This window comes from Mesoplodon densirostris, chromosome 18 (genome assembly GCF_025265405.1).
Source record: "Mesoplodon densirostris isolate mMesDen1 chromosome 18, mMesDen1 primary haplotype, whole genome shotgun sequence".
Taxonomy (NCBI): Eukaryota; Metazoa; Chordata; class Mammalia; order Artiodactyla; family Ziphiidae; genus Mesoplodon; species Mesoplodon densirostris.
In genome coordinates, this window is record NC_082678.1 from 8,801,097 (window position 1) to 8,827,006 (window position 25,910).

The 25,910-nt window shown below is 58.7% G+C and overlaps 1 protein-coding gene across 2 annotated transcripts; it reads left to right on the top strand.

Annotated features, from left to right (window-relative positions):
* Positions 1 to 25,602, top strand: FMNL1 (formin like 1). 2 transcript variants are annotated; one of them, XM_060080990.1, is made up of 26 exons: positions 1 to 129; positions 9,630 to 9,713; positions 11,304 to 11,417; positions 12,170 to 12,243; positions 12,607 to 12,690; positions 13,027 to 13,164; positions 15,005 to 15,113; positions 16,108 to 16,184; positions 16,395 to 16,488; positions 17,357 to 17,431; positions 17,744 to 17,854; positions 18,964 to 19,113; positions 19,624 to 19,725; positions 19,905 to 20,157; positions 20,411 to 20,728; positions 20,930 to 21,054; positions 21,729 to 21,931; positions 22,389 to 22,623; positions 22,784 to 22,852; positions 23,405 to 23,485; positions 23,568 to 23,697; positions 23,833 to 23,996; positions 24,250 to 24,351; positions 24,501 to 24,596; positions 24,866 to 24,986; positions 25,499 to 25,602. In XM_060080990.1, the coding sequence occupies exons 1-26, from the start codon at positions 1 to 3 to the stop codon at positions 25,600 to 25,602; spliced, it is 3,342 nt and encodes a 1,113-aa protein (XP_059936973.1). The 2 variants fall into 2 exon arrangements, with proteins under 2 accessions (XP_059936973.1, XP_059936974.1); XM_060080991.1 differs by lacking the exon at positions 25,499 to 25,602 and adding an exon at positions 25,147 to 25,238.
* Positions 25,603 to 25,910: the final 308 nt, after the last annotated feature.

Here is a 25,910-nt window from a genome sequence, read left to right on the forward strand (position 1 = left end):
ATGGGCAACGCGGCCGGCAGCGCGGAGCAGCCCGCGAGCCCCGCAGCGCTGTCCCCCAAGCATCCCGCGGCGCCCAAGCAGCCGATGCCCGCGGCTGGAGAGCTGGAGGAGAGGTTTAACCGGGTCCTGGTGAGTGTGGCCCGCTGTGCGCGGGGCGCGGGCGGGGGGCGGCAGGGGCTCGCCATGCGTCCCCGCCCCCGGGGGCTCAGGTACCGCTTGGAGATCTCCGGCGGCTCGGTGGCGGCCCTTCCAGGGGGTGGGAGTGACAGTGGTTTCTTAAAGAGTGACTTAGCACTCTCCCCCCAAAACTTTCTTCTGCCACCGTCCAGTCTCCCTCCCCAAGATACCCCCTCCCCGAGCGCTTCTGGGTCTAAAGGTCTAAACAAAAATGTCCTGTGAGGAAGTTGGGAGCGCAGCACGCGGGGAGGGGGTCCCGGAGCACCCCCTTCCCCACTGCACGCAGGCCCAGCCACAGGGTGCAAGAGCGTCTACTTGTGTCTCAGGGTCAAAGACAGAAGGGGTTATATTTTAGCCTCCTGGGAGCTGGAAACTGAGTAGAGGTGTTTGGTCCTGATCTGCTGGTGCCCGAGCTTCTGGGAGCTGGGTTGTCAGATCATGCAGTTGGGGGTGTCTGTGTTTCTCCCTCACTGCATGTCCAGGAGAGCTTGTCTGTAGGTCCTTATCCTGTGCATCCCCTCACACCCGCTGGAGGGATGAAGGTTAGGAAGGGCGGGGTCAGGATGGGTTGGTCACTCTGTCTTGGGGTGGAGCAGAAGTCTGGAAGCCCCTCTCCCTCACTGTCACCTGCTCCAGGGGATTGGGGGCCTTGGGGACTAGGCCACCGGGGAGGAAGCCATCAACTGAGCCTGGAGGCAGTTGGGATGGATTTGGTGGGTAGGGGCTCCAGAGCAAAGTCAGGGTTCTCTAAGACCTGGTAGGAGAAGGGAGGGGAAATGGCCACTCATTCTCACTTCCCTCTCCCTATCTCAAGCCTGTCCCAGGCTCCTTCTCTAACTAATTGCCTGGTGGCCTGTCTGCTGTCAGCTCCCTTGCCAGATCCTGGGTGACAGGCAAATAAGGCCGTGCTTTTCCCCAGAGGCACTTCCAAGTCCGAGCAGGCTAGCACTGCAGGTCTGAGGGTGGGGGCCCGAGGGAGACGCAGGCAGCCGAGCCACGCAGCCTGGTGGCCCTGTTGATTCTTCGTCTTCTCCACCTCCCTGACATCATTTCCCCTCCCCTGGCCTGCCGTGAGGCCCTACTTGCCAGATCCCCTGTGTGGCCCCTCCTCCCAGTTCCAGGAAGTCTTGTCTGCTGCCCCCTCCCAGGAGAAAGGCTGGGAGGGATTTGAAGGAGCTGTAGGGTGGGGCGGGGTCTGAGCTGTCCACGTGAAGGCACCTTGCTCGATTCGGGGAGAGGGAGGGACGCTGAGGGACACCGCACAGCAGGCTAGTCCCCAAATACCCCACCTCTCCACCTGCTTCCCTTGTCCCAAACCCATGGCTTCACAAAGCTGAGCTGAGCGGAGCAAAGGGCGAGGGGGAAGAATGAGCTAGGCGGGGGGCCACCTGGGGAGCCTGAGTTGGTGGTGGATCCCTGGACCTTGGCCAGCCTGACTTTCCCCTTAAGTGTGTGTCTATGGATGGGGGGGATGGGCTCTCAGGGTGAGGTCCAGGTCCTGGTCATTTCTCTGTTACACACACCTAATGGGGAGGAGATGGGTGAATAATTCAGACCCCTGGAAATTCCAAAAGTCAAGTGGTGAGGTTCTGATGCCTGTGTAGGACTTGACTGCCATGCTTGCGTGTTTTTTGGCCTTAGCTCCGATTGGCTGAGTCTGACACTAAGTGCCACTGGGAGTCCCTGAGAACCAGGGCGTGGAGGGTGAAGGCCCAGAGAGGGGTCCGAAGGTGTCCTGGTGGAGAAAGCAGTGGTGGCTAGGTAGAAATCTAGGGCAGCAGCACCCACTGGGGTTCACCGCCCCCCTCCCCAAGGAACCCCAGTGTGTTTACACTTCCCCCTTCTTCCTGGGGACGGATCAGCCTGTCCCATGTCTTGTATGCACAGAAGGCACCCAACCCAAGGTCACTTGGCTAAGAACCTCGTTGCGCACTCCTCACTGTGCCCTGGGACTATACCCTTGGCCCCTGCCTGAGGCTGGTGGGGGGTGGGGAAGGTGGGGGGGGATGCAGATTTGGCTAAAACTATAGTCCCAGTGATGGGGATTACAGGGAGTGCCTCCATCTGAGCACTGCCTCCTTGGCCAGAGCTGAGCCCTGTCCTCAATGAATGTCTAAAGAAGAGGGCTTCCCTGGTGGTGCAGTGGTTAAGAATCCGCCTGCCAGTGCTGGGGATATGGGTTTGAGCCCTGGTCCAGGAAGATCCCACATGCCGCTCAGCTAAGCCCGTGCGCCACAACTACTGAGCCTGCGCTCTAGAGCCCGTGAACCACAACTACTGAAGCCTGCGCGCCTAGAGCCCGTGCTCCGCAGCAAGAGAAGCCACCGCAGTGAGAAGCCCGAGCACCCCAATGAAATGGTAGCCCCCACTCGCCGCAACTAGAGAAAGCCCATGTGCATCAACGAAGACCCAACAGCCAAATAAATAAATATAAAATCCTTAAAAAAATTAATAAAAGGAGAAGAACCTCAGACGGTTGAGTGGTGGGCCTCCCACCCCCAGGGATCCCCCATTCTGGAAGGGGGAAGCACAGCCCTCCCCTTGGGATCTAGTCACATGGCCCCAGGGAACCTCTTCCTTTCACTGAAGCTCAGCACTTTCATCCCTGGTGGGGAGTAGGATCCTGAAATCTAAGACCACTCCTTGGCTTCTGGCTGTGGAACTCCTCTTGTGGGTTAGGGGTATCCCGACCGAGGCCCACTGCCAGACAGGAGATGAGGGTGCTGTTCTCCCTTTCTCCCTGGGCAGCCTTTTTCCCATGCAAGGATGGGTGGTGCGAGCTACTTTTCTGAGGAAGCTCTGAGAGAGAGGGGTGCCCTTGCTTAAATGGTGGTGCGGAGGAAGAGCACGTTGATCCAGGGTTTCCACCTTCTGCCTTAGCAACAGTGGAGGAGTGATGGCTGCCTGCCGCAACGGTGGGAAAACCTGCCCACCGAGCTCCATGCTCTCGCCTCTCCTACACCACGCTGAACGCTGGGTGTCTTCCAGCTTCTTCAGGCCTTCCCCTTCCGGGGTCAGGGTTTGGGGTGGCAGGCACTCTTTCCAGGCCTGCCAGAAGTGCCAGGCTTACGGCCTGGCCTAGGACACCCCTGATGTGTCTGGGCAGGGAGGAGCCTGTAACGTAGGGGCAAAGGGGTCAAGGGAAGGCGCCGTGATGTGCTTGAGGCCAAGTGATGCTGCCATTCAAGAGGAGAGGAATTGGGCTTCCCTGGTGGCGCAGTGGTTGAGAGTCCGCCTGCCGATGCAGGGGACACGGGTTCGTGCCCCGGTCCGGGAAGATCCCACATGCCGCGGAGCGGCTGGGCCCGTGAGCCATGGCCGCTGAGCCTGCGCGTCCGGAGCCTGTGCTCCGCAGCGGGAGAGGCCACAGCAGTGAGAGGCCCGCGTACCGCAAAAAAAAAAAAAAAAAAAAAAAAAAAAATAAGAGGAGAGGAATTTACCTGATGGGGCCTGGCACCCTGGGGTGCCCTTAGCATGTGCCCAGGCTGGTGGGCACTTGTCCAGGCTGTGTGGGGAGGTCAGGGCAGTCCCCGACAGGGAGGGTGTGGATGCTGGGAGTCCTGCTTTTCGCTGGACTCCTTCCCTGCTGGGGCTGGGACTGGGGGTTAAAGGCAGAGGTGGGTGTCTCCATTCTGTAGGCTGTGACCCAGACGCTGCCTCCTCAGGCAGCTCCCTCCTCTGGGGTGGGGCACATGAAGTTTGGCGCACGGAGCTGTGGGTCGCTTAGGCCCTGTGCCTCCCATCTCTGGGGTCTCACGTGGAGGATCCCAATGGGGTTGTGGCCCTGTGTCAGAGGCTGGGCTGGGCAGAGGCCGTGGGGTGCCATTCCCAGCAGGCAGCGCCGGCACATGCTGCCCCTGGAAACGCAGGGATGCGGTAGGCATGATTCACAGTGACATGTGGGACCAGTTGGCAAAGAGCCGGGGGAGATGGGCAGGAACAGGTGGGGCTGCTCTTGGGGCCACCTCTAAATGTTTCCTGGGAACATGGAGCCCTGGAAGGTGGCTCAGCCCTCCCTGCCTCTGAGAAGGGCAGGGGTCACTCACCGGAAACGCTGAGTAGCTTCCTGGGTTTTGGGGTCATGAAGTTTGGGAGTTGAGTTTTGTCTTTGCCACTTACTACCTGTGTGACCTTGAACAAATTACCCATCTTCTCCGAGCTTCAGTTTTCCTCCTGTGTAAAAAGATAATAAAAATAGTATATGCCAGGGACTTCCCTGGCAGTCCAGTGGTTAACACTCCACACTTCCAATGCAGGGGGCGTGGGTTCCTCCCTGGTTGGGGAGCTAAGATCCCGCAGGCCGTGCAGTGCAGCCCCCCAAAAAGAAAAGGGTATATGCCAGCCTGCTAGGATTGTTGAGGACATTAAACAGAGTGCTTAGCACAATGCCTGACACAGAACAAGTGCTCAGTAAACACTGTCCACTGTGAGGATGGGATGATGTTGAGGCTGATCTGGTCCTCTGCATCTTGGGGCCCTTCGAGGTGAAGGAGCCCAGACCCTGCCTCTTCCCTCCCCCCACCTCCGTTTCCAAGACCAACCAAGGGTGCCGTCTTTAGTCTTCAGCCGTCACAGGCCAGGCTGCCCGCCCTGCCATCACGCATGTCAGCCACAGAGGGGCCTAGATGAAAACTGCCTGGTGGCCGGAAACCACGAGAGGGAGGGCCCACCTCTCCTGGAGGGTGGGTCAGCGGTGGCACCAAACGGTAGCTGTGTGCACATGGGGAGGGGTGGGGAGGCCTCCACTTCCCTCGGAGAGAGGGTGTGCTGGTGGGGGGGGGGTTCCCCAGTGAGTAAGAGCTCAGTGTGGGCAACAACAGGAAACGTAGGGTGCTGGGTGGCAGGAAATGGGGCCGGCTGTTCCTGGTTCCTCAGACAGGCGCGGGGGCCAGGCTGTCTGCAGAAGACCCCTGGGAGGCCAGGACCCATGTTTCTCATTGCTCTGAGCTCTCCTTCTTCCGAGGAAACTGAGTCGTCTTACCAGCTTGCCAGCTAGGTCACCTTGGGCAAGCAGCTTAATGGCTCTGTGCCTCAGTTTCCCATTTGTGAAAAGGGGATTATAATAGTATCTACTTTGTAGGCTTGTCGTAGAGATTTAAATGAGTTAATAGATGGAAAGCCCTTAGCATGGCACCTAGCACGGATTGAATGTTTGGGGGAATATTAATTATTGTTGTTGTCGGTATTCTCCTACCAGCCTGGATTATAAGGGCAGTGCCTGCTGCCCCGGCTCCTACCCTGCTTGCCCTTGTTTCTGCCATGGGGACCCTTCAACCCTGATGGGAGAAGCTGTTAGCTTTTTGGGGTTCTTAGCACCCTAGGGCCGTGTTACCCCACACCCTCCTCTAAGCCTGGGATTGCTTCTAAGAGCCCTAGAAAATCTATATACCAGAATTTTTAAAAGAGGATAACGATTGTTTTTGGAGATGCCCTGAGAGCTCTAAAACCAAGCTTGAAGCCATGTAGAGGTGGGCAGGGGAGATGGATGGGGAAGTGGGGCCGGGGGACAGGACTGTCTTCTGGATCCATCAGGCTGTGGAATGCCTGTGGGGCTGGTCTGAGATGGGCTGGTGCCTAAGTTCAAGGGCATCCTGGCGGTTGAAGGGCTGGGCTTCCTAGGGAGAGGGTGAGCGGGTGGGTTGGGACATAGTCTCAGCTCAAACTAAAAGTGAAACTGGAGGGTGTGCCTGTGGCCACGTGTAGCCGGAGCCCCTTCAGTCTCCAGGGACATCTGCCCACATGTCAGTGTTGGGATGGGGGGCGGCCTGCAAGGGACTGGCCTTGGGTGTGCACAGCTGGAGGCCCTTCTGACACACAGAGTGGGGGCAGGGAAGGAGGGGAATGAGCTCCACCCATTCTAATAGGAGGAGCGGGGAAATAGCTCCTTCTCTTGGCCACACCCTGAGAGGTGAACCCCGTCTCCCTCTTCGGAAAGTGTGAGGGGCCGCAGCGTGTGGGAGCTGGAGGCTCAGTTCATTTCTGGCCAAGCCTTGGAGACAGGTCCGCTTCTCCGAATGTTTGCACCAACTTCTGTCCTCCACACAGCCCTCACCTTGGGGTCTTCAGTGGATTCCCCTGACCACCCCCCAACCTGTGACATGCCTCTTCATAGTGGTATGTCCCTGAAGAGTATTATTACGTCAAAACACAGCTTCTAACCTAGGGGCAGGACAGGAATAAAGATGCAGACGTAGAGAATGGACTTGAGGACACGGGGAGGGGGAAGGGTAAGCTGGGACGAAGTGAGAGAGTGGCATGGACATATATACACTACCAGATGTAAAATAGATAGCTCATGGGAAGCAGCTGCACAGCACAGGGAGATCAGCTTGGTGCTTTGTGTCCACCTAGAGGTGTGAAATAGGGAGGGTGGGAGGGAGATGCAAGAGGGAGGAGATATGGGGATGTATGCATACGTATAGCTGATTCACTTTGCTATATAGCAGAAGCTAACACACCATTGTAAAGCAATTATACTCCAATAAAGATGTTAAAAAAACAAAAACAAACAAACAAAAAAACCCCACACAGCTTCTCACTGAAGTGTTCCCGGGAGCCCTGTGAGTCTGAGGCAGGAGGGAAGTGTGCCCATTTTATGGAGGAGGAAGTTGAGGCTCAAGGAGACAAAGAAGCAGTCAGGCTAGGTGGGCCCAGAGCCTGGGTCCCCTGAATCCTGCTCGGGTTCCTCCACATCACAGCCGCCCCAACCCCTCCCCTCACAGGAGGTGGGTGTTCCCCCCCTCAACCCTCCACCCACACCTGGACTTCCCGGTCCTTCCCTGTCCCATCTGAGGGCCATCAGCCAACCTTCTGCTTGTCTCCCAGTCCCCAGCCCCACGGCGCTGCCTCCTTGCTCAGGGCCCCGAGTCCGGGGGTCTGTCACTGTTTCCAGGATGGCCTCACCCCACTCTGAGTGAGTGGCATTGCTGGTCCCTCTCCTGCTTCCTAGGGTACCCATCTCCTCTGTGGGCACAGCCGAGGAACAGCTGCTAATTAGCGCTCAGCGCTGTCAGAGCTATTTCTGATTTCCGAGCCTAAATTTAGCCCGTCTGGCAGGCTGGCCTGTAGACCCGGGTGCCTGACGAGGCCCAGGTGGGGAAGGGGCAAAGGGGTGCCCTGCCCTCCACCACTGCTGGGACAGGGGCGCTGGCCCAGCAGAGACCTCCCCCTCCCCAGTAATAACCACGGGCTGAACTGGGGGAGTGGACCTGGGCGCTGGTTCTGGGTTGGCTCAGGGCTCAAAGTCAGCCCGGCTCCCCTCTTACTGGGTTCGTGACCTTGGGCAGGTGACTAAACTAATCTGTGCTGCACCTGTAGGATGGGACTAATAGCAGTGCCAATAGCGGTGGTGAGGGTGGAAGGCTGCCATCTGTGAGCAGGGCTGGTAAGGCTTCGGGCAAAGCTGGCACCACCGTTATCAGAGTCATGATGATGGTTAGTTGCTGTCTCTAGAAGTGCTACTGGGGCCATTCCTGGAGCCAGCAAGTCCCCAGGGCGGGTGAGGGCCCAGAAGGACCCATGTCAGGGAGCGGGCGATCTCCTCTAAGGCTCGGCTGCTGAGCCAACACCCTCACGCCTCTGCGCCCTCCTTCCCCCGCCACCACCTCCTCCCCCCTGCTGGCTGCGGGTCCAGTTTCCCTGGCATCGCCTGCCTTCTCTCTCTGCTTCCTCCTCCCCCCTCAACCTTGGCCCTCACCCCCACCTCGGCCCTCCCCCACCCTGGGTCTCTGTGGGGTGGGGATGGATCTGGAGGGACCAGGGAGAAAGAGAGAGAGACAGAGACAGAGAATGGCCCCAGGGAGGCCTCCTCCCTGGCCAGGTACATCCTTCTCTGGGCTCCAGGGCCCCTTCCTGGGCAGTCCCTCCCAGCTCCTGGGGCAGGAGCTGTCCTGGCTGTTGGCAGGTTGGGGGAGGGCAGCAGATGAGACGGCAGGCGGTTTCCTCAATTCTGGGCTCACTTTCGCAACGGGGTAGAGGAATGACGCATCTCCATGCCCAGCCGGCCCAGGGGAGAGGGCCTGGTGGATGGGCAGTTTCACCTCTCAAGTGGGGCCCCGGCTGAAAAGCTTGGGCAACCGGGGCAGAGGGTACCAAGCTTCCTGTTGTCTGGGGCCGACCTAAGGCAGTGATTTTCGGGGTGAGGTCTGGCCAGAGCCCCCGAATTAGGCCTAGCGCCCGGGAGAGGAAGCTGGCCGAGAAGTCTTGGGTGGGTGTGGCCCCTTCTCTGCTCCAGCTGTGGCCACCTCTCAGGGCCATGTGACTGTGGATGTGTAGTCTGAGCCATCAGAACTAGTGACAGGGGCCTCTTCTACCCTGGGCTGGGGCTCCCTGGGGCTCCCACATCCCCAGTACGGACTAAGCTCCTTGAGGGCCAGAACTGTCTTTTGGAGCCTGACATATAGTAGACCCTCAATAAACCTGGGGTTTACTGAATGGGGGTGAACTGGCATCATCTGCTGGTTCTTTTAGGGTAGACACGCCAAGTCCTGGGGGTCCAGGGAGCTCCTAGTGCTGGCGGCACCTGGTGATTCCATAGCACCGGGTGGGACACTAAGCCTGTCCTGTGGGGAGAAGTTTGGCAGGCACATTGTACCCTTGTCATCTGTGGCTGGCGGAGGAGGGCCCAGGCAGAGCAGTGCTGACCTTTCTTAGCTCTTGAGGGGAGTCCCAGCCTGGACCACGAGCACCACAGACCCCGCGTGCTGGCTGCTGTCCCCGGTTCCTGTAACTGGGTGACCCTCCCCTGGAATCCACCTGGACCCTGCAGCCACCGTGCACCGGCTTGGAACTCCCTGCCCGTCTGACCTCATCTCCCTCGGTCTGTCCCGAAGTGACCAAGTGGGAGGGGGCCGGAGAGGGACGGGGGCTGCTGGCTGCTGTCCTTGCAGAGGCTTTGTGGTGTTTGTGAGACACTGGTGCCCTGGGCTGGGACCACGTACACGTGTTGTTTGGTGGCATGTGGGAATGGGGCACGGTCCACGCCTGGCCACACTTGGGCCTGGCCAGAGATGGGTCCCTGTTAGCTTCCCATGCAAATGGGAGAAGAGATGGTACCCCCTTATCACATGTGGGGAAACGAGCCCAGAGGTGCCTGAGGTCCCAGGAAGTTAGGCTGCGAACCCACGCTCCTGCCTCCTGCCAGTTGTGCCGGGGGGGGGGGCGATTTAGAGGTGACAGAGCCCAGGCCCTGGAGTCAGGCAGACTTGGATTCAAATCCCAGTGTCACTTTCCAGCTGTTGGGCCTTCGGAAAGGTGCTCCATCTCTGGGCCTCGGTGTTCTCGTTGGCTCATTGTACTTATTTCCAGGGGTGAGGTGGTGACGGGACTCATATGAATCACAGGCCTCCTAGGGAGTTGGCCTCTAGTGGGTTCCCTGCAAATGCCCGTGCTCCTCTGCCCATCGTGTTAGGGCCCCAGACTCCGCATCTTCATCTTGTCGTCTTCCTCCCCAGAACTGCATGAACTTGCCCCCGGACAAGGCCCAGCTGCTGAGCCAGTATGACAGCGAGAAGAAGTGGGAGCTCATCTGTGACCAGGTGGGCGCAGGCCCATTCCGTCATCGGGGTGCCCTGCCCTGGCCAGGCCGGGGCTGGCAGGAGAGGGGACACTGCCATGCTGCCGCAGGGCCAAGACCCTGCCCAGAGGCCAGCGTAGCATGTGGGGAGGGTGCTGAGGGCATATGCAGGACTCTGGAATCCCCCTCTCTTGGGCCCGGGCCTCCCCAGGGACCTTATGAGTCACGAGCAGGGCTGGGTCTGCCCTCTGAGGAGCCGGCAGGGGCTGGTCCAGGGTACTGGCCAGTGCAGCTGGGGCCGTGTCCCCATCCTGCTTGCTGAGCTTCCCGGGGCAGCCCCTGTCCACCCTCCAGCTCTGGGCTGGGGAAGAGAGGGGGAGCCCTAGGGCTGGGTATCTTCATTCCACCCCATGGGACGCGGGGAGGAGGGTCAGGCATTCCTGTCCTCCTTTGACCTTGGATCCAGAGGAGCTGCAGTCAACCAAGCAGTTCCCCAAGTCAGCCAGCTCCCAAGCGGCAGAGCAGGGACTGGAGGCCCCGTCTCCCGGTTCTCAGCCGCCGCCTGGACTTGCCACCTTCGTGGCTCTCTCGGCTGCCCCAGCCCCTCAGCTGTGGGGCTGCTGTCCTTGGTAGCAGGCAGGACCCCTGCTGTGGCAGGGCGGGGCCTGGCTGCCACAGTGATTCAGAGGGGGAGGGAGGCGGGCCTGTGGCCCTGGAGGCTGGGGGTGGGGATTTGGGGAGCAGGGAGCCTCTCCTGGGAGCCGGGGCTGGGCCTTCGGCCTCTGCTAATGGACCAGGATGGGATGAGCTGGCAGGGCAGGAGTCTGGGGGGTGAGGGCAGGGCTATGGGGAGAGGGTGGGGAGCTGCCTCCGGAGGCTTTGGGGCTGGGGTAGGGGTCCCTGCCCCTTGGCCTGGCATCTCAGGTTGGGCTCACAGAGGCCTGGGAGAAGTGGGAGGTTGAGGGGGGTGGCTGGGCATATCTGAGGGGTCTGGACTGGGAAGGGTGGGAGCTCCTTTGGGTGGAGGGCCTCTAGTGGGGCCCCTGCCTCTTGTGTGAGTGGCTCCTGGATCCCTGGATGGGGTGGGGGAGTTAAGGATTGTTTTGTTGAGCACAGGTCACGTGCTCGCGTGTGCGCACGCGCACACACACAGGTGAATGGGACGACTTGGGTGGAGCCCTGTGGGAGGGGCCCCCATCCTGCTAGGAGCTGGGCACTTCATAAGGCCTTCCAGAGTGTTCTTCCTCCTGGTACTCCCACTTCTGGGCTGGGATGTGGCCCAGGGAGGGCACAGGGCTGGGAGGGTGCCACTCACTGGCCTGCCTGAGTCTCCCCCTCCAGGGTGGGGTGTATAGTAGGACTGACCCCTCCACACTCCATCCAGGCTGTTCTAGGCTTGTGGCCATAGACCAAGGGACGGCCTGGCCGGGGACTGGGGTCTTTTCAAGTGGCAGGCGGAATGTTTGGGTTTATGCCTTTGGTATTCAGGGGGGTCTTAAGGCAGCCTGGGACCTTGGGTCAGAGCTGAGAAAGGGACTCTGGGACAAGGGCTGGCCATTTGCCCCGGGGTGGCCCTGGCTGGTCCCTTGTACATCCTATTCCATCTCCGCAGGAGCGGTTTCAAGTCAAGAACCCCCCTGAAGCCTATATCCAGAAGCTGAAGAGCTACCTGGAAATTGGTGGGGTCAGCCGAAAGGTAGCAGCAGATTGGATGTCCAACTTAGGGGTATTTGTCTCCCCCTTTTCTCTGTCCCTTTCCCCCTGCACTTTCCAAGCTCTGGGCAGCTGGAGTAACTGTGTGTATAGACTTTTCTGCAGGCTTGTGTGGGTACATGGACGAGTGTGTGTGGGTATTCACAGGGGACTGAGAGTGCCCTGGGTGTGCACTTTCACGGGTTCCTCTGCAGCTCCTATTTGTACTCAGATGTGTACATTTGTGTGTACTTGTGTAGTGTGTGTGCATGTGTGCACACTGTGTGCCCAGGCATGGATGTGCGTGTGTGTATTATGTACTTCCTTTTGTGTCCACATATGGATGTATGTGTATCCTTGAGTCTTTGTATAGGGGTGTGTGTGTGTACCCCGTATGTCTGTGTGTGGATATGTGAGTGTCTTATGTCTGTGTACCCACTGTACTTGTGTATGGATATGCACGTGTGTGTGTACCCAGGGTGTTCATGTTTGAATGTGTGTGTACCCTTTGTCCTCATATACGGGTGTGTGTGTGTGCACGTGCGCATTTTATGTCTGTGTCTAGAGACGTGTGTGCCTCTTTCGTGTCTGTGCGTGGCCACAGTGCGCACCCTGTGTGTCTGTATAGGGGGGTGTACGTGTGGCCTGAGTATGCTTATTCCGCTGGGCTGGTGTGTGGAGGTGGTGGAGACAGCTGAGTGTGAAAGGCCAGCTGTCGGGGTGGGCAGGCACTGTGGGATGAGGCCTGGGCTCCACCCACCAGACTCCCCTGTTCTTGGCTCCCAGTTTAAGAGGAGAGTCCAGGAGTCCACCCAGGTGCTCCGGGAGTTGGAGACCTCCCTGAGGACCAATCACATTGGGTGAGCAAGGGCTCAGATTTCCCTGGGGAGGTCAGGGGAGGGGGAGAGCTCTGCCAGCAGGCAGCCCCTGGGTTCCCCTTGTTATCCCCCCATCCCCCCCACAGGCTGTGCCTATGGGCCCCCTCCAGGCTGGGTGTCCTCTCTTGCCCACCCTCTGCCTGCCCCTTGAGGCATGGATGGGCCGTGGGTCCTGCCCGAGGCCTATGGCATCATCCCCTGGTGTCACTGGGTCTTCCGAGGCCAGGGCTGGTTGCTGTCTTCCTGGGAAAGGGCAGCCCAGGGGCCCTTGCTATGCCCGTTCTGTGCCAACGCTGGGCAGGACCTCCTTCCTGGGCGGCACTCAGGGAGCCCTGTGCCCTGCAGGTGGGTGCAGGAGTTCCTCAACGAGGAGAACCGTGGCCTGGACGTGCTGCTCGAGTACCTGGCCTTCGTGCAGTGCTCGGTCACGTAAGCCTGGCCCTGCCCTGGTGCCCACCCCCAGAGTCCGTGCCTTCCTGCGCCTCGCCCACTCCTCAGGCCGCTTCCAGGCAACTTAGCCTGGGTCCACCCTGGAGCCCTGCAGTTGGCTTGAGCAAGGCCCCTTCCTGATGGCCTGCCATGGACGGGGAGGGAGGTGGCCTGCGGTGGCCAGCTGGGACCTGCTAGGCCCAGCACAGCGCCAAGAACACAGACTTCTCCTCCCGCCCCCAGTCTCTCCTGCAGATCTGTCTCTCCCTGGGTTCCCCCCACCCCCTCTGAAGTGCCCTGCAGTGTTGGCCTCCATCCCCAGTCTAACCCCCGCAGATACTACATGGAGAGCACAGACAATGGGGCCCCGGGCTCCGAGAAGAGCAAGCCGCTGGAGCAGTCAGTGGAAGACCTTAGCAAGGGCCCGCCCTCATCCCTGCAGCCACAGCCCAGGAGCCGCCACCTGACCATCAAGTATGTGGGCCCCCTGGCAGGGTGGCAGGTGGCAGGGTGAATGGAGAATTCACCCCTGGACGGCTGTACCCAGCCTGCTCCACCAGGGCCCTGGGGGTGGGGGGAGGGGTAGCCTGGCATCGGGGATCAGAGTAAGGGCCTCACCCAGGGCTCGGGAGATGTGTGTGTTAAGAAGCCTCTGGGGTGCACCTGGAGGCTGGAACCTCAGTGGGGTCTGAGGTAAGGGGGGGTTTCGGGGTCGGTGGGACCCCTTTTGTATCATCTAACCCCCTGTTTTCTCCCATGCGGACTCCAGATGCCCCCCTTCTCCCCGGTACGTAGCCGCCTAGGGGCAGGTGCATGCCTGGTCAGCTTCCAGGGTGGTGGTGGGGTTGGGTGAGGTGTTCAACCCAGGTGACACCCCTGGATTCAGCTGCTTCGGATACGTCAGCCCACTCTAGCTTATGACATCCTGCTGGGAGGTGGGGAGAGGGAAGGAGATGGCCCTGGAGCCTCATGTGGACCCCAGGTACCTTCCTTCCCACTCTGGGTCTAGGAAACCAACTTCATCTTAAGCTCCGAACTCTCACAATATATTTCTTTGTTCATTCATTCATTCATTCATTCATTCAACAAACATTTTTTTTTAGCTTTTACTATGTACCAGGCAAGGTGGTAGATTCTCAGGTGACAGATTACCCTGCCCTTGGGAGCCTTCCATCTAGTAGGAGACAGTGTGTGACAGGTTGTCATGGAAGTATGACTGGGAACTCTGAGTAGGGAGGTGGCCACTGCCTGGGGCATCAGGAAGGCTTTCCCAGAAGAGATGACACTGGAACTGTGTCTTGCAGATGGATACAGGCTTTAGAAGCAGTGGTGGGAACAGGGAAGGGCATTCCAGGGAGAAGGAACAGCACAAGCAAAGACTCAGAGGCACGTTTGAGCAATGCCGGGAAAAGGGAGATGTGGCGGGAAGAGCGAGGAGTGGGACCTCCCAGTACTGACTGGCGGTTCTGCGACAATGGAGAAAATCATGTTTCTTTTAGCAAAGAATCAGCAAAACCATTCATAGAGCACTTACTCTGTGCCAGGCACTGTTCTAAGCTCATTTCATAGTCCCAACAACCCTATCAGGAAGGTACTGTTATCACCATTCCTATTTTACAAAAGAGGAAACTGAGGCCCGGGGAGATTAAGTAACATGCATGCCTAGTAATCAGTGAGCTGGGATTTGACCCACGGCAGTCTGAATTGTCCAGATGCAAGGTAAACTCACGTGGCTGTGAGCGCCACCTTGTGGAGAGCATTTTCATGGCCGTTCACAAGCTTTGGCGGTCTTTTCCCTCTATAAGCTCTCCATCCCCACAATACAGCATCTTTTTTTTTTTTTTTTTTTTTTTTGCGGTACGCGGGCCTCTCACTGTTGTGGCCTCTCCCGTTGCGGAGCACAGGCTCCGGACGCACAGACTCAGCGGCCATGGCTCACGGGCCTAGCCACTCGGCGGCATGTGGGATCCTCCCAGACCGGGGCACGAACCCGTGTCCCTTGCATCGGCAGGCAGACTCTCAACCACTGTGCCACCAGGGAAGCCCCAGCAACTCTTCTTAATACCAAGTCGCTGTTAGGGGGTCTTTGCTTCCCTGACCCCCGCCTCTTTACCTCCCCCCCGGAAATGCCAGGCCCCAGACCTAAGAACTGAGAAAGACTTCCGGCCCTCAGCTGGCCTCTTTGGTTGGGTGGACGGGAAGCAGAAGATTCCAGATGTGCCCCCTCTTACTCCAGTGGCCATCTGAGTGGTGGGGGGAATAGGAAGCTGGGTTTGGGACTCTGACCCCTGCTTCCTCCTCCCCACCTGCCCAGGCTGACCCCGGCCCATAGCAGGAAGGCCCTGAGGAATTCCCGCATCATCAGCCAGAAGGATGACGTCCACATCTGCATCATGTGTCTGCGTGCCATCATGAACTACCAGGTTGGTCAGTGGGCCCGGGGCATTGACACTGACTGTCCTCCCTGGGAGCTGCATAAGGTGCTGAGGTTCTGGGACCAACTGTCCCCCACCCTGTCCGCACTGGAGAACCCTGGGGATCTGGGCTGTTAGTTCAGGGTCTTGAGGCTGATGAGTCTTGAGGGGAAGCCCAGATTTCTGCACCTTCCTGGTCAGGTCCCCTAGAATACCCTGGACATGGCTGGGGGCATGGATATGCCTCACGTGGGGACTTAGGCACTTAGGCACCCCACTAAGAAAGGCTGCACACCAGGAAGAGCAGCCTCTGGGTTATTTCATTTGGAGGAGTAATTGGTGAAGCTGGTCCCCCCTCACTCAGCTGGCCTTAAAGGACTCACTTTGTCCAAGGTACTGAGTCTTGACACTGGCTTTTGAGCAAATGTATTTATTTATTTATTTTTTTTAAAAAAAATTAATTAATTAATTAATTATTGGCTGCGTTGGGTCTTTGTTGCTGCATGCGGGCTTTCTCTAGTTGTGGCGAGCGGGGCTACTCTTCGTTGCAGTGCGTGGGCTTCTCACTGCGGTGGTTTCTCTTGTTGCGGAGCACGGGTTCTAGGTGCGCGGGCTTCAGTAGTTGTGGCGCGCAGGCTCAGTGGGCTCTAGAGCTCAGGCTCAGTAGCTGTGGCACACGGGCTTAGTTGCTCTGCGGCGTGTGGGATCTTCCCGGACCGCGGATCACACCCGTGTCCCCTGCATTGGCAGGCGGATTCTTAACCACTGCGCCACCAGGGAAGTCCCAGACAAAGGTATTTAAAAAGAGGGACCAGGCTTTGGCTGCCACCCAAGAGGTCGTGGTTGGATATAAAGAACTTCCTGGGAATTCCCTGGTGGTCCAGTGGTTAGGACTCCACGCTCTCACTGCCGGGGCCCTGGGTTCGCGCAGCCAAAAATAAATAAATAAGTAAAGAACCCTGGGGGGTCTGCCTGGAGGAGCTGACCTCTCCTTTCTCCCCAGTCTGGCTTCAGCCTCGTCATGAACCACCCAGCCTGTGTCAATGAGATTGCTCTGAGCCTCAACAACAAGAACCCTAGGTGATTTCCAGGCCCCTAACCTTTCTCCATGTCTAGATTCTCCTCCTACTTCACCCCTTGCCTACTCTGTCCCCTCAGTTCTCAGGACCACTACCCAGGCTCATTCCCACCCCATCAGCTCCCCTGTCCTCCCCCCTAGCCAGGCCCACATCTACCTTTGCTGCGGGGCCTGCCTGTTTGCAAGGGACAGCCTGCCTCTTCTCTCCCCAGAACCAAGGCTCTGGTGCTGGAGCTGCTGGCGGCAGTGTGCCTGGTTCGGGGAGGACACGATATCATCCTTTCCGCCTTTGACAACTTCAAGGAGGTACTGGAGCCCCCACCCAAACATGTACTTGCCCTCTAGTGTTGCTTGGAGCCCTGTTGCTGGCAACTGTGGCTTCTGCTGGGGGCAGCTAGGGATGCTGGGTGGGTATTTGGGGAGTTTCCTCATCTGAAGGGAAGGTACAGGGTCACGCAGGGGCACTGCCTGGGGCGACAGGGACAACTATGGGGATCTGTTGAACCTCTGCCCAAACTGGCCTTGATCCATACATCTCGGAGTTGCTGACTCTGGTTAACAGGCTCGCAAGAAGTAACTGCATGAGAATATGATGCATAAGGCAGCATAGGATCAATGCATCCCTTTAATGAATATTTATCAAGGGCCTACTATGTGTCAGGCACAGAGTGGGCACTTGGGATACATTAGTGAACAAAAGAAACAAAGAAGGCAGTGGAGGACAGATAATCAGCGATATAATAAATAAGCAAATTACACAGTCTATGAAGAAGTCATAAATGCTCTGGGGAAAAAAGTCAGGGAAGCTGTCAGGGGTGGGGGAACTGGCTGCCACGTGGTTAGGAAGCCTCACTGAGAAGGTAAGGTTTGAGCAATGTTGTGAGGGAAGTGAGGGATTGATGTGGTGGCTGTCTTGAGTAAGAGCACATCAGGCAGGTGGAACAGCAGGTGCAAAGGCCCTGAGGTAGGAATGTGCCAGGACACCAGTGTGGCCAGAATGGGTCAGTGCTGGGGAGGGCTGTGAGAGATCAAGAGGGAATTGAGGTTTTGAGCAGAAGAGTGACATGGCCTGACTTAGATTTGACTTGAGAGGCGCTCACAGAGGCATAAAGGGGGCAGCTGGAAGATAGCTTAGGAGGTGTGTCCCTCAGTGACAGCCATTCCTCCTACCCAGGTATGTGGGGAGCAGCACCGCTTTGAAAAGCTGATGGAATATTTCCGGAATGAGGACAGCAACATTGACTTCATGGTGAGCTCAGGAGCCCAGCCTGGGCCAGGTCACCCTCGGGTGCCAGGAGCAGTTAGGAGCCTGGGTATCTGGGATCTGGGCTCAGCTCCTGCAGATAATGTGGACTGAGTGGTTGGTGGGGGAGGGGCGGATGTCAGTGAGGGGGAAGCTGGGAGGAGGGGACGTGGGAGAAATATGGGTGGGACAAAGCTGGATTAGTGGGGTGAGAAATGTGGCAAGGGTGGGGGACTTGGGGTTAAACGGGGGTGGTGGAAGTCACTGAGAACCCCCCACCAAGAGGATCATAGACCTGCTCACTGCCCCGCCTCCCAGGTGGCCTGCATGCAATTCATCAATATTGTGGTACATTCCGTGGAGAACATGAACTTCCGCGTCTTCCTGCAATATGAGTTCACCCACCTGGGCCTGGACCTGTACTTGGAGGTGAGCCCTGCACTCCCCCCCAGACTTAATCGCTTGCTTGCTGCAGAGTATGGCTCAGTGGTTAGCACAGGTGCCGGGGTCAGGCAGACCTGGGTTCAAAGTTCGAATCCTGACTCTGCCACCACTTCCTAGCTCTTGTGACCTTAGATAGGTCTCTTCTCTCTCAGCCTCACTTTTCCCATCTGTAAGATAGGAGAATCATAGAAATAATAAAGACTGTAAATGTATAGAGTGGTGCCTGCCGCAAAATAGGCACTCAGACCATGGAGCTGTTGTTGCAGGTGCTAGAACAGGCTCTAGGTGGCCCTCGGTCTGGCTCTGGGAGCACCAGACTCAGAGAGGCACAAAATGGGGAGCACGGAGATATTGGGCCAAAGCAGGAGCTGGCTCATGCTGTATGGGTCTGGGTCATGGGGGAGTTCCTTGCTCTGGGGAAGATGGGCACAGGGCTTGGTACTTCGTGGCTCAGCCTGAGCAGAGAAGTTGTAGCTTTCTTCTGATTTCTTTGTGAGGCGTCCCAGAGGAGCAGGGCCTTTGGGATTGGATTTTTGAAAGCCAGGATCAACAAAAGGTGAAAAGCAGGCTAGGGTGTTATGTCCATTCAATGGAATATTATTCAGCCACGAAAAGGAGCAAAGTAGTGAAACATGGTAGAACGTGGATGGGCCTTGAAAAGCTACACATTATGCTATTATGCTCAGTGAAAGAAGCCAGACACAAAGGCCACATACTGTATGATTCCTTTATACGAAATGTCCGGAATAGGTAAGTCCATAGAGACAGAAAGATTGGTGGTTGCCAGGGGCTGGGAGAGGAGAGGATGGGGAGTGACTGCTAACAGGTACAGGTTTTCTTTTTGGGGTGATGAAAATGTTCTGAAATTAGATAGTGGTGATGGTTTGCACAACCTTGTGAATATACTAAAAACTACTGAATTGTATGCTTTAAAATAGTGAATTTTATGGTATATGAATTGTATCTCAATAAAAAATAAAGAAACAAAAGTGGGCTAGGGCTCAGGCCCCTTTGTCTGGGCTCTGGTGGTGATGGGGGGTACTGGAAAGATCCCTCACACCAGGCCTCAACCTGAACCTTCCATCTGGGGACAGAGGCTTCGGCTCACGGAGAGTGACAAGCTGCAGGTGCAGATTCAGGCCTACTTGGACAACGTTTTTGATGTGGGCGCGCTGCTGGAGGACACTGAGACCAAGAATGCTGTGCTGGAGCACGTAGAAGAGCTGCAGGAGCAGGTGGCCCTGGTGAGAGCTGCTCCTGAACTTGGCCCAGCACAGAGTAGGCCCACAGAGCCCCACACAGATATCAGGCACGGGTTCTAGGTGTGAGCTGGGGGCCCCTGAGTTTCACCTGAATCCTTTGGGTGCCTTTCTGAATGAATGAATTGTTCATTGAGCTCCTCCACTGGGCTGGACCTCTGAGGAAGGCAGGTCTCCTCCTCTCCAGGTGCTTGGACCCCAGGCCCTGGTTTGGGTGGAATTGGGTGCCTGGGGCCCCTGCCAGCTCAGTCTCCACTCCAGCTCCCTCCCTCATCAGTGGTGCCTTGGTTTCCCCTCCTGAGAGCACTGAAGTGCTCTCAGGACCTCACCTACTTGGGTTCAAGTGCCAGGCTCGGCTGACCCGCGGCACCCCAGGGCTAAGCACGCCCGGAAGCCTCCCCTAGCCCTCCAGGCAGGCATGCCTGGTGCCGCCCCCTCGGTGCCCATGCCAATGCCCGGCTGCGGGTGGGAGCTCACCATGTGGTGGTGCCACAGCTGACAGAGCGGCTTCGGGATGCGGAGAACGAATCCATGACCAATATCGCAGAACTGGAAAAGCAGCTAAGCCAGGCCCGAAAGGAGTTGGAGACACTGCGGGTGAGGTTGGGGGGACGGGGGGTTGGGGGGTGGGTGGGCCGGGCCAGGGGTGGGACGGACTCCCAAGAACAGACCATTTGGGGCTTCTAGGCTTGACACCTCCCTCCACCCCGGCAAGAAAATGGGGGCTCTGTGCCAGGCTTGCCGGTGGTTACTAACCCCCTACCGGGGGCTCGCAGGAGCGCTTCAGCGAATCGACCCCCGTGGGCACCTCCAGACGTCCCTCTGAGCCTGAGAAAGTGCCTGCCCCTGCCCCGGCGCGGCCCTCAGCGCTAGAGCTGAAGGTGGAGGAGCTGGAGGAAAAGGGGTTGATCCGTATCCTGAGGGGGCCCGGGGATGCCGTCTCCATCGAGATCCTCCCGGTCGCTGTGGCAACTCCTAGCGGCAGCGATGCCCCGACTCCGAGGGTGCCCACCGGCTCCCCCAGCCCAGGTATGCAGGGGCTTCAAGCCGGGTGGGGTAGGAATGGCGGAACCGGGACCTGCATGAGGAGCCTGCGGACATCTCAGGTGGGGAGAGGTGGGAGGCGTAGGTTTGGATTGTGGGCGTGGCTCAGGCAGGTGAGGGTGGGTCGCAATGAGCCCAGTGCGCATGTGTAGGGCGGAGGGGCGGAGACACGACCCCTCAACCTAAGAAATTGACACGCCCTTCTCCCCGCCCCCTCCCCGCTTCTCGCTGGGCTCAGAACTCCCACCTGCAGCAGAGCCGGTTCCCGGAGCAGCAACCCCACCGCCGCCGCCGCCGCCGCCGCCGCCGCCGCCGCCCCCACTACCTGGTCTCCCCTCCCAGCAGGAAGCCACGCCCCTGGCGCCCCCACTGGCCCCGCCCCTCCCAGGCAGTCCGGAGCCCCCGCCCCCGCCGCCGCTGCCGGGAGACCAGCAGCCCCCACCCCCGCCGCCACCGCTGCCCCCCGGCGCTGAAGGGCCGGTGCCTCCACCGCCCCCACCGCCTCCGGGAGGTCCCTCTGCTGCTCTTGGAGGGCCTGGCTCAGAGATGGGCCCGGGTGAGTAGACTGCCCAGGGCATGGGGACGAGGCGAGGGTGCGGTGGGGGGTACTCTGGCTTCAGTCTCCTCCAGGACCCTCTGTCTGTGGACCTCCTACTGCCTCCAGTCTGCTCTGTCTGTCCTTACTGGGCCAGGGCCCAGGTTCCTTCCAGCCATGGCACCTACTACTGCCCCAGTGACCACTCCCTCTCTGTCCCAGGAATGAAGGCCAAGAAACCCATCCAGACCAAGTTCAGAATGCCACTCTTAAACTGGGTGGCCCTGAAACCCGATCAGATCACAGGCACTGTCTTCACTGAGCTCAATGACGAGAAGGTGCTGCAGGTGAGTGGTCCTGCCTTGCTGCCAGTGTGGGCACCAGAGGAGGGGGGGACCTGCCTGGATCATGCTGGGCACTGGGGGTGGTCACCTCCTCTACCCCATTTTATGGAGGACATGGAGGCCCAAGACTGGGGGTTAAGCCAAAGTGGACTAGTGCATCTCGTAGGCAGTGTGTCCTGACTCCCTTGGAGGCTTTCCCTCCATCCCTGCAGAGGGGCTCATCCCTCCCCTAAGTCTGGCCTCTCTCCTCCTTTCAGGCCCCTCTCCCACCACCTTCCCACAGACAGCCAGGGCCTCAGCCCTTCTAATTACACTTTCAGTTTTCCAAAAGGGTTGTGTTCTGTTGCCTCCAGGCCATTGCTCATGCTGTTCCTCTGCCTGGAATGCCCTTCCCTTTCCTCTTTTTAACTCTGGCCAATTTGGCTCTTCCTTCAGCTGAAGCGGCTTGGAGTCTGGGTCCCCTGGATGGGGTGCTGTTCCTGCCCCTCCTTAGTGCTCCATGTGCTTTCCCTGTATCCCCCATCAAGGTGCATGGTCAGGCTGGGTACTGGTTTGTTTCTCTGCTGGTGGCCTGGTCAGGGCTGGATAGGTGGCTCTAGCACCAAGCACGGCGCACAGCCAGGAACGCACCAGCCCCCGGCCCCGCCCAGCCCCACCTCCTCTTTCTACACCCTCAGGAGCTGGACATGAGTGACTTTGAGCAGCAGTTCAAAACTAAGTCCCAAGGCCCCAGTGTAGACCTTAGTGCCCTCAAGAGTAAGGCAGCCCAGAAGGCCCCCAGCAAAGCCACGCTCATCGAGGCCAACCGGGCCAAGAACCTGGCCATCACCCTGCGCAAGGGCAACCTGGGGGCGGACCGCATCTGCCAGGCCATCGAGACGTGAGTACCTCTGCCCCACGCTTATAGGCAGCGCAGCCCCTCTGCTAGGCCGGGGTTGTTAGGCAGATAGTAAAAGAGCCCCAACTATGGAACAGAGTCCATCAAGTTTCATACCAATGCTGGTCGGAGAGTAGGGCAGGGAACTGTGTTCCCATTTTCAGGTGAAGAAAACTGAGGTCATACTGTGAGTCCATGCCCGGATGGAGATGTTCCTTTTGCCTTCTTGCCTCCTTACACTCAGGCCCAGGCATTTACAGCTTGGACGCCGCCACTGATGTATGATTGGGACTCTGGGCTTCCTAGCTCCCAGCTTCCCTTGACTGTTATCTCTTATTCTCTGAAGCTGTTGGCAATAGCAAATAGTTAAGTTCATTTATTCAATCAAGTAATGGGGTAGGAGTGGTCCTGCTCTCAAGAACTGGTGAGTGTGGAGTGATACCAGCCCCTCCCCTCACAGGTACGACCTACAGACCCTTGGCCTGGACTTCCTGGAGTTGCTGACCCGCTTCCTGCCCACAGAGTATGAACATAGCCTCATCGCCCGTTTCGAGCGGGAGCAGCGACCCATAGAGGAGCTGTCAGAGGAGGACCGTTTCATGCTGCGCTTCAGCCGCATCCCCCGCCTGCCCGAGCGCATGAACACACTCACGTTCCTGGGAAACTTCCCAGACACTGCCCAGCTGCTCATGCCGGTGTGCGCGGGCTGGCAGGGCGATGCGGCCTGGGCTGGGACTGGGGAGGAGGCAGCTTGCAGCCTGGTCTCCAAGAGGGCATCTGGGAGTACTTGAGCCTCCTATGGGCTTCCCCGAACTCCCGCCCCAACTTACCATGCCTCCCCCATCCCACCCCCAGCAACTGAATGCCATCATTGCGGCCTCAATGTCCATCAAGTCCTCGGACAAACTCCGCCAGATCCTGGAGGTGAGAGCCTAGGGCAAGGGTCTAGGAGGCGGGGCCCACCCATGATACCTTGCCTGTTCTGGGCTGTGTGAGAGGGAGACCCAGGCCCTGCCCTGAGTCCCTGGGATGCAACAACTATAAGGTTCCCACTTCTAACATCCAGGCTCAGAAGGGCAAAGCTAAGGTGGGGATGGGGGCCATGTTACAACAGCGCACCTCATACCCTTCCTGAGGGTTCATTAGCAGAGCATCGTGTTGTCGGGGAACCAATAGATATGGCTGTGAGGGAGGCGGTGACCCCACAGCCTTGGAGGAGGTGTTGGCAGCACAGTTTTGGGTAAGGATAGCAGGTGACAAAATTGGGTGTGCCATGGTGTTGGCTGTGCACATGTGTCAGACACGCATATACATGCGTCGTGGACCTGAGGCATCCACGCAGGAGTTCGGTAGGCCCTGAGTGCAGGGCTTGCTCTTTACCACCTTTTCTTCTTGTGCAATTTATACTTTAGGGGGTTTCCTCAGCCCCAGCACCTGGCTGAGCTCCCCTCGCCACCCCCACCCCGCCTCTTGCAGATCGTCCTGGCTTTCGGCAACTACATGAACAGCAGCAAGCGTGGAGCAGCCTATGGCTTCCGGCTCCAGAGTCTGGATGCGGTGAGGGGGGGCATGGGGTCCCCTGGCCCGGGGGCTGGGGGATGGCTGGTGGCCTGGGGCTTACAGCAGGTCTTCACTGCAGCTGCTGGAGATGAAGTCGACTGACCGCAAGCAGACACTGCTGCACTACCTGGTGAAGGTCATTGCTGAGAAGTACCCACAGCTCACAGGTTTCCACAGCGACCTGCACTTTCTGGACAAGGCAGGCTCAGGTATGGGTGGGGGGAGGGGCTCAGCCCTGGGGACGGATACAGGTTGGGAGAAAGCAACAGGACCACGGGAGGTAACTGGACGGGAATGCTGCCTCTCTGATTCCCTGCTTCTCTACTGGCCCACCTCCCACTCAGTGTCCCTGGACAGTGTGCTGGCCGACGTGCGCTCCCTGCAGCGAGGCCTGGAGTTGACCCAGCGGGAGTTTGTACGGCAGGATGACTGCGCGTTGCTCAAGGAGTTCCTGAGGGCCAACTCGCCCATCATGGATAAGCTGCTGGCAGACAGCAAGACGGCTCAGGTGGGCTGGGGCTGACCCGGCCCGGGAGGTGGGGAAGCTGGGGTGGGGGGTGAAGGACTACCTAGGTGGGGTTGTGTAGCCAAGGCCTGGAGCGCTGTGACCACAGCAGGGACGCCTTGGGGGATGGGGCAGGAGGGAGCAGCCATCTGCCTGGAGGAGGAGAGATGAAGTGGCCAGTGTCTTAAGGGGGTACAGAGCAGTGGTCAGGCTCCGAGGGGTCTGTGCTGGTGGGGCTGACAGCCTGTGCCCGCAGGAAGCCTACGAGTCTGTGGTGGAGTACTTCGGAGAGAACCCCAAGACCACGTCCCCCTCCATCTTCTTTTCCTTCTTCAGTCGCTTCACCAAAGCCTATAAGGTGTGTGTGTTTGGTGGGCAGGCTGGGACCCCTGCAGGGCATTGCAGCCTCTCCACATGGGCAGTGGGAGTGGTAGGGGTTACTTCTGCTGGGGGGTGGAATAAGGGAAGGGAGGACTCCCCTTACGCAGACCCGCCTTGGCCCCTCAGAAAGCCGAGCAGGAGGTGGAACAGTGGAAGAAAGCAGCAGCTGCCCAGGAGGCAGACACCGACACCCCGGTGAAAGGGGAGGCCCCAGCACCCAAGGTAGGCGGCTGCCCCTGAGCTTGGTACTAGGATCCAATGATGCTTGGTATCCTCACCCCAAAGATCTGGCCCTCCTGCACACCCTTATTTTTATGGACTGACCCTGCCCAAGGCCAGGATGCCCCAGTAGCCTGGGGTGGAAATGGGTTCCTTTTCCTCAAGCCAGCTCCTCTTACCGTGGGGGACCAGGCAGATGGTCTAGGGTTTAGTGGCACAGGGGGGAAGGGGACCCTGGAGTTGGAGCTATATACCCTCGCCCTCCCCCCCAGTCCCCACCCAAGATCCGGCGGCAACAGATGGACCTCATCTCTGAGCTGAAACGGAAGCAGCAGAAGGAGCCACTCATCTATGAGAGTGACCGTGATGGGGCCATTGAAGATATCATCACAGGTGAGGACTTGGTGGGGCCTGTCCCGTCCTTGGTCTGGCCTATGCTGTCCTCCATCCGCCGCCCAACCCTGGGGGTCTGGCTGCCTCACTGCCTCTTTGCTACTTTTCTGTCTTTTTTTCCTTTTCCCTTTCTCTCCCCTCCTCCCTTTCCAACCCTCAGTGCTCAAGACGGTGCCCTTCACTGCTCGCACCGGCAAGAGGACGTCCAGGCTCCTCTGTGAGGCCAGCCTGGGAGAGGAGATCCCCCTCTAGCCCCCAGGTACCCAGCGGCCTGGCCTCTGATCCCAGTGGCTGCCCACAGCCCTGGGGGCCCTTGGGAGGACTGAGTCATGCTGCCTTCCCTTGGACCATGCATGGCTGGGCTGTGTTGGAGGGAGGTCTGACAAACAAACAGGCTCCTTCCCACGTGCAGACAACCTGTGTCCCTAGAGGGGTGAGGCCTGTGCCCTGGAGTGGTGTCCCAACCCTGGGCAGACTCCGAAAAGGTAAATGTCTCTCCTCTCCGCCTCCAGGTCTGCGGAACCAGCCATACATCCGCGCAGACACAGGTCGTCGCAGCGCTCGTCGGCGCCCCCCCGGACCCCCCCTTCAGGTCACCTCCGACCTCTCGCTGTAGCCACTATTTCTGCAGATGGACTGGGAGGCTGCGGGGGGGCAGGGAGGGTGGCAAGCCAGGACTCAAGGAAGGTGGTCCTCAGCTCTGCTGGGCGGGGCAGTCTCCTCCGCCGAGGTCCCCGACCATTCGCCCACCTCACATAGGCGGTTGCACCCTCATCTGGCCACTGGGGGCAGCATCTCTGGCCCCTCCCCACAAATGCTACTTGCAGCACCCCTCTTCCCCCAGTAGCCATACTTAGCCTCAGCCGGAGCCTGGCCTGTAACTTATAAAGTGCAACCTCGCGCCCCCTCCACCCCCCACCCCGC

Coding starts and splice junctions, on each gene's coding strand:
- FMNL1 (XM_060080990.1), top strand. CDS start 1: ATGGGCAACGCGGCCGGCAGCGCGGAGCAGCCCGCGAGCCCCGCAGCG. Junction 19,114..19,623: donor TGCAGGAGCAGGTGGCCCTG/GTGAGAGCTGCT, acceptor GTGGTGCCACAG/CTGACAGAGCGGCTTCGGGA. Junction 24,597..24,865: donor GGGAGGCCCCAGCACCCAAG/GTAGGCGGCTGC, acceptor CCTCCCCCCCAG/TCCCCACCCAAGATCCGGCG.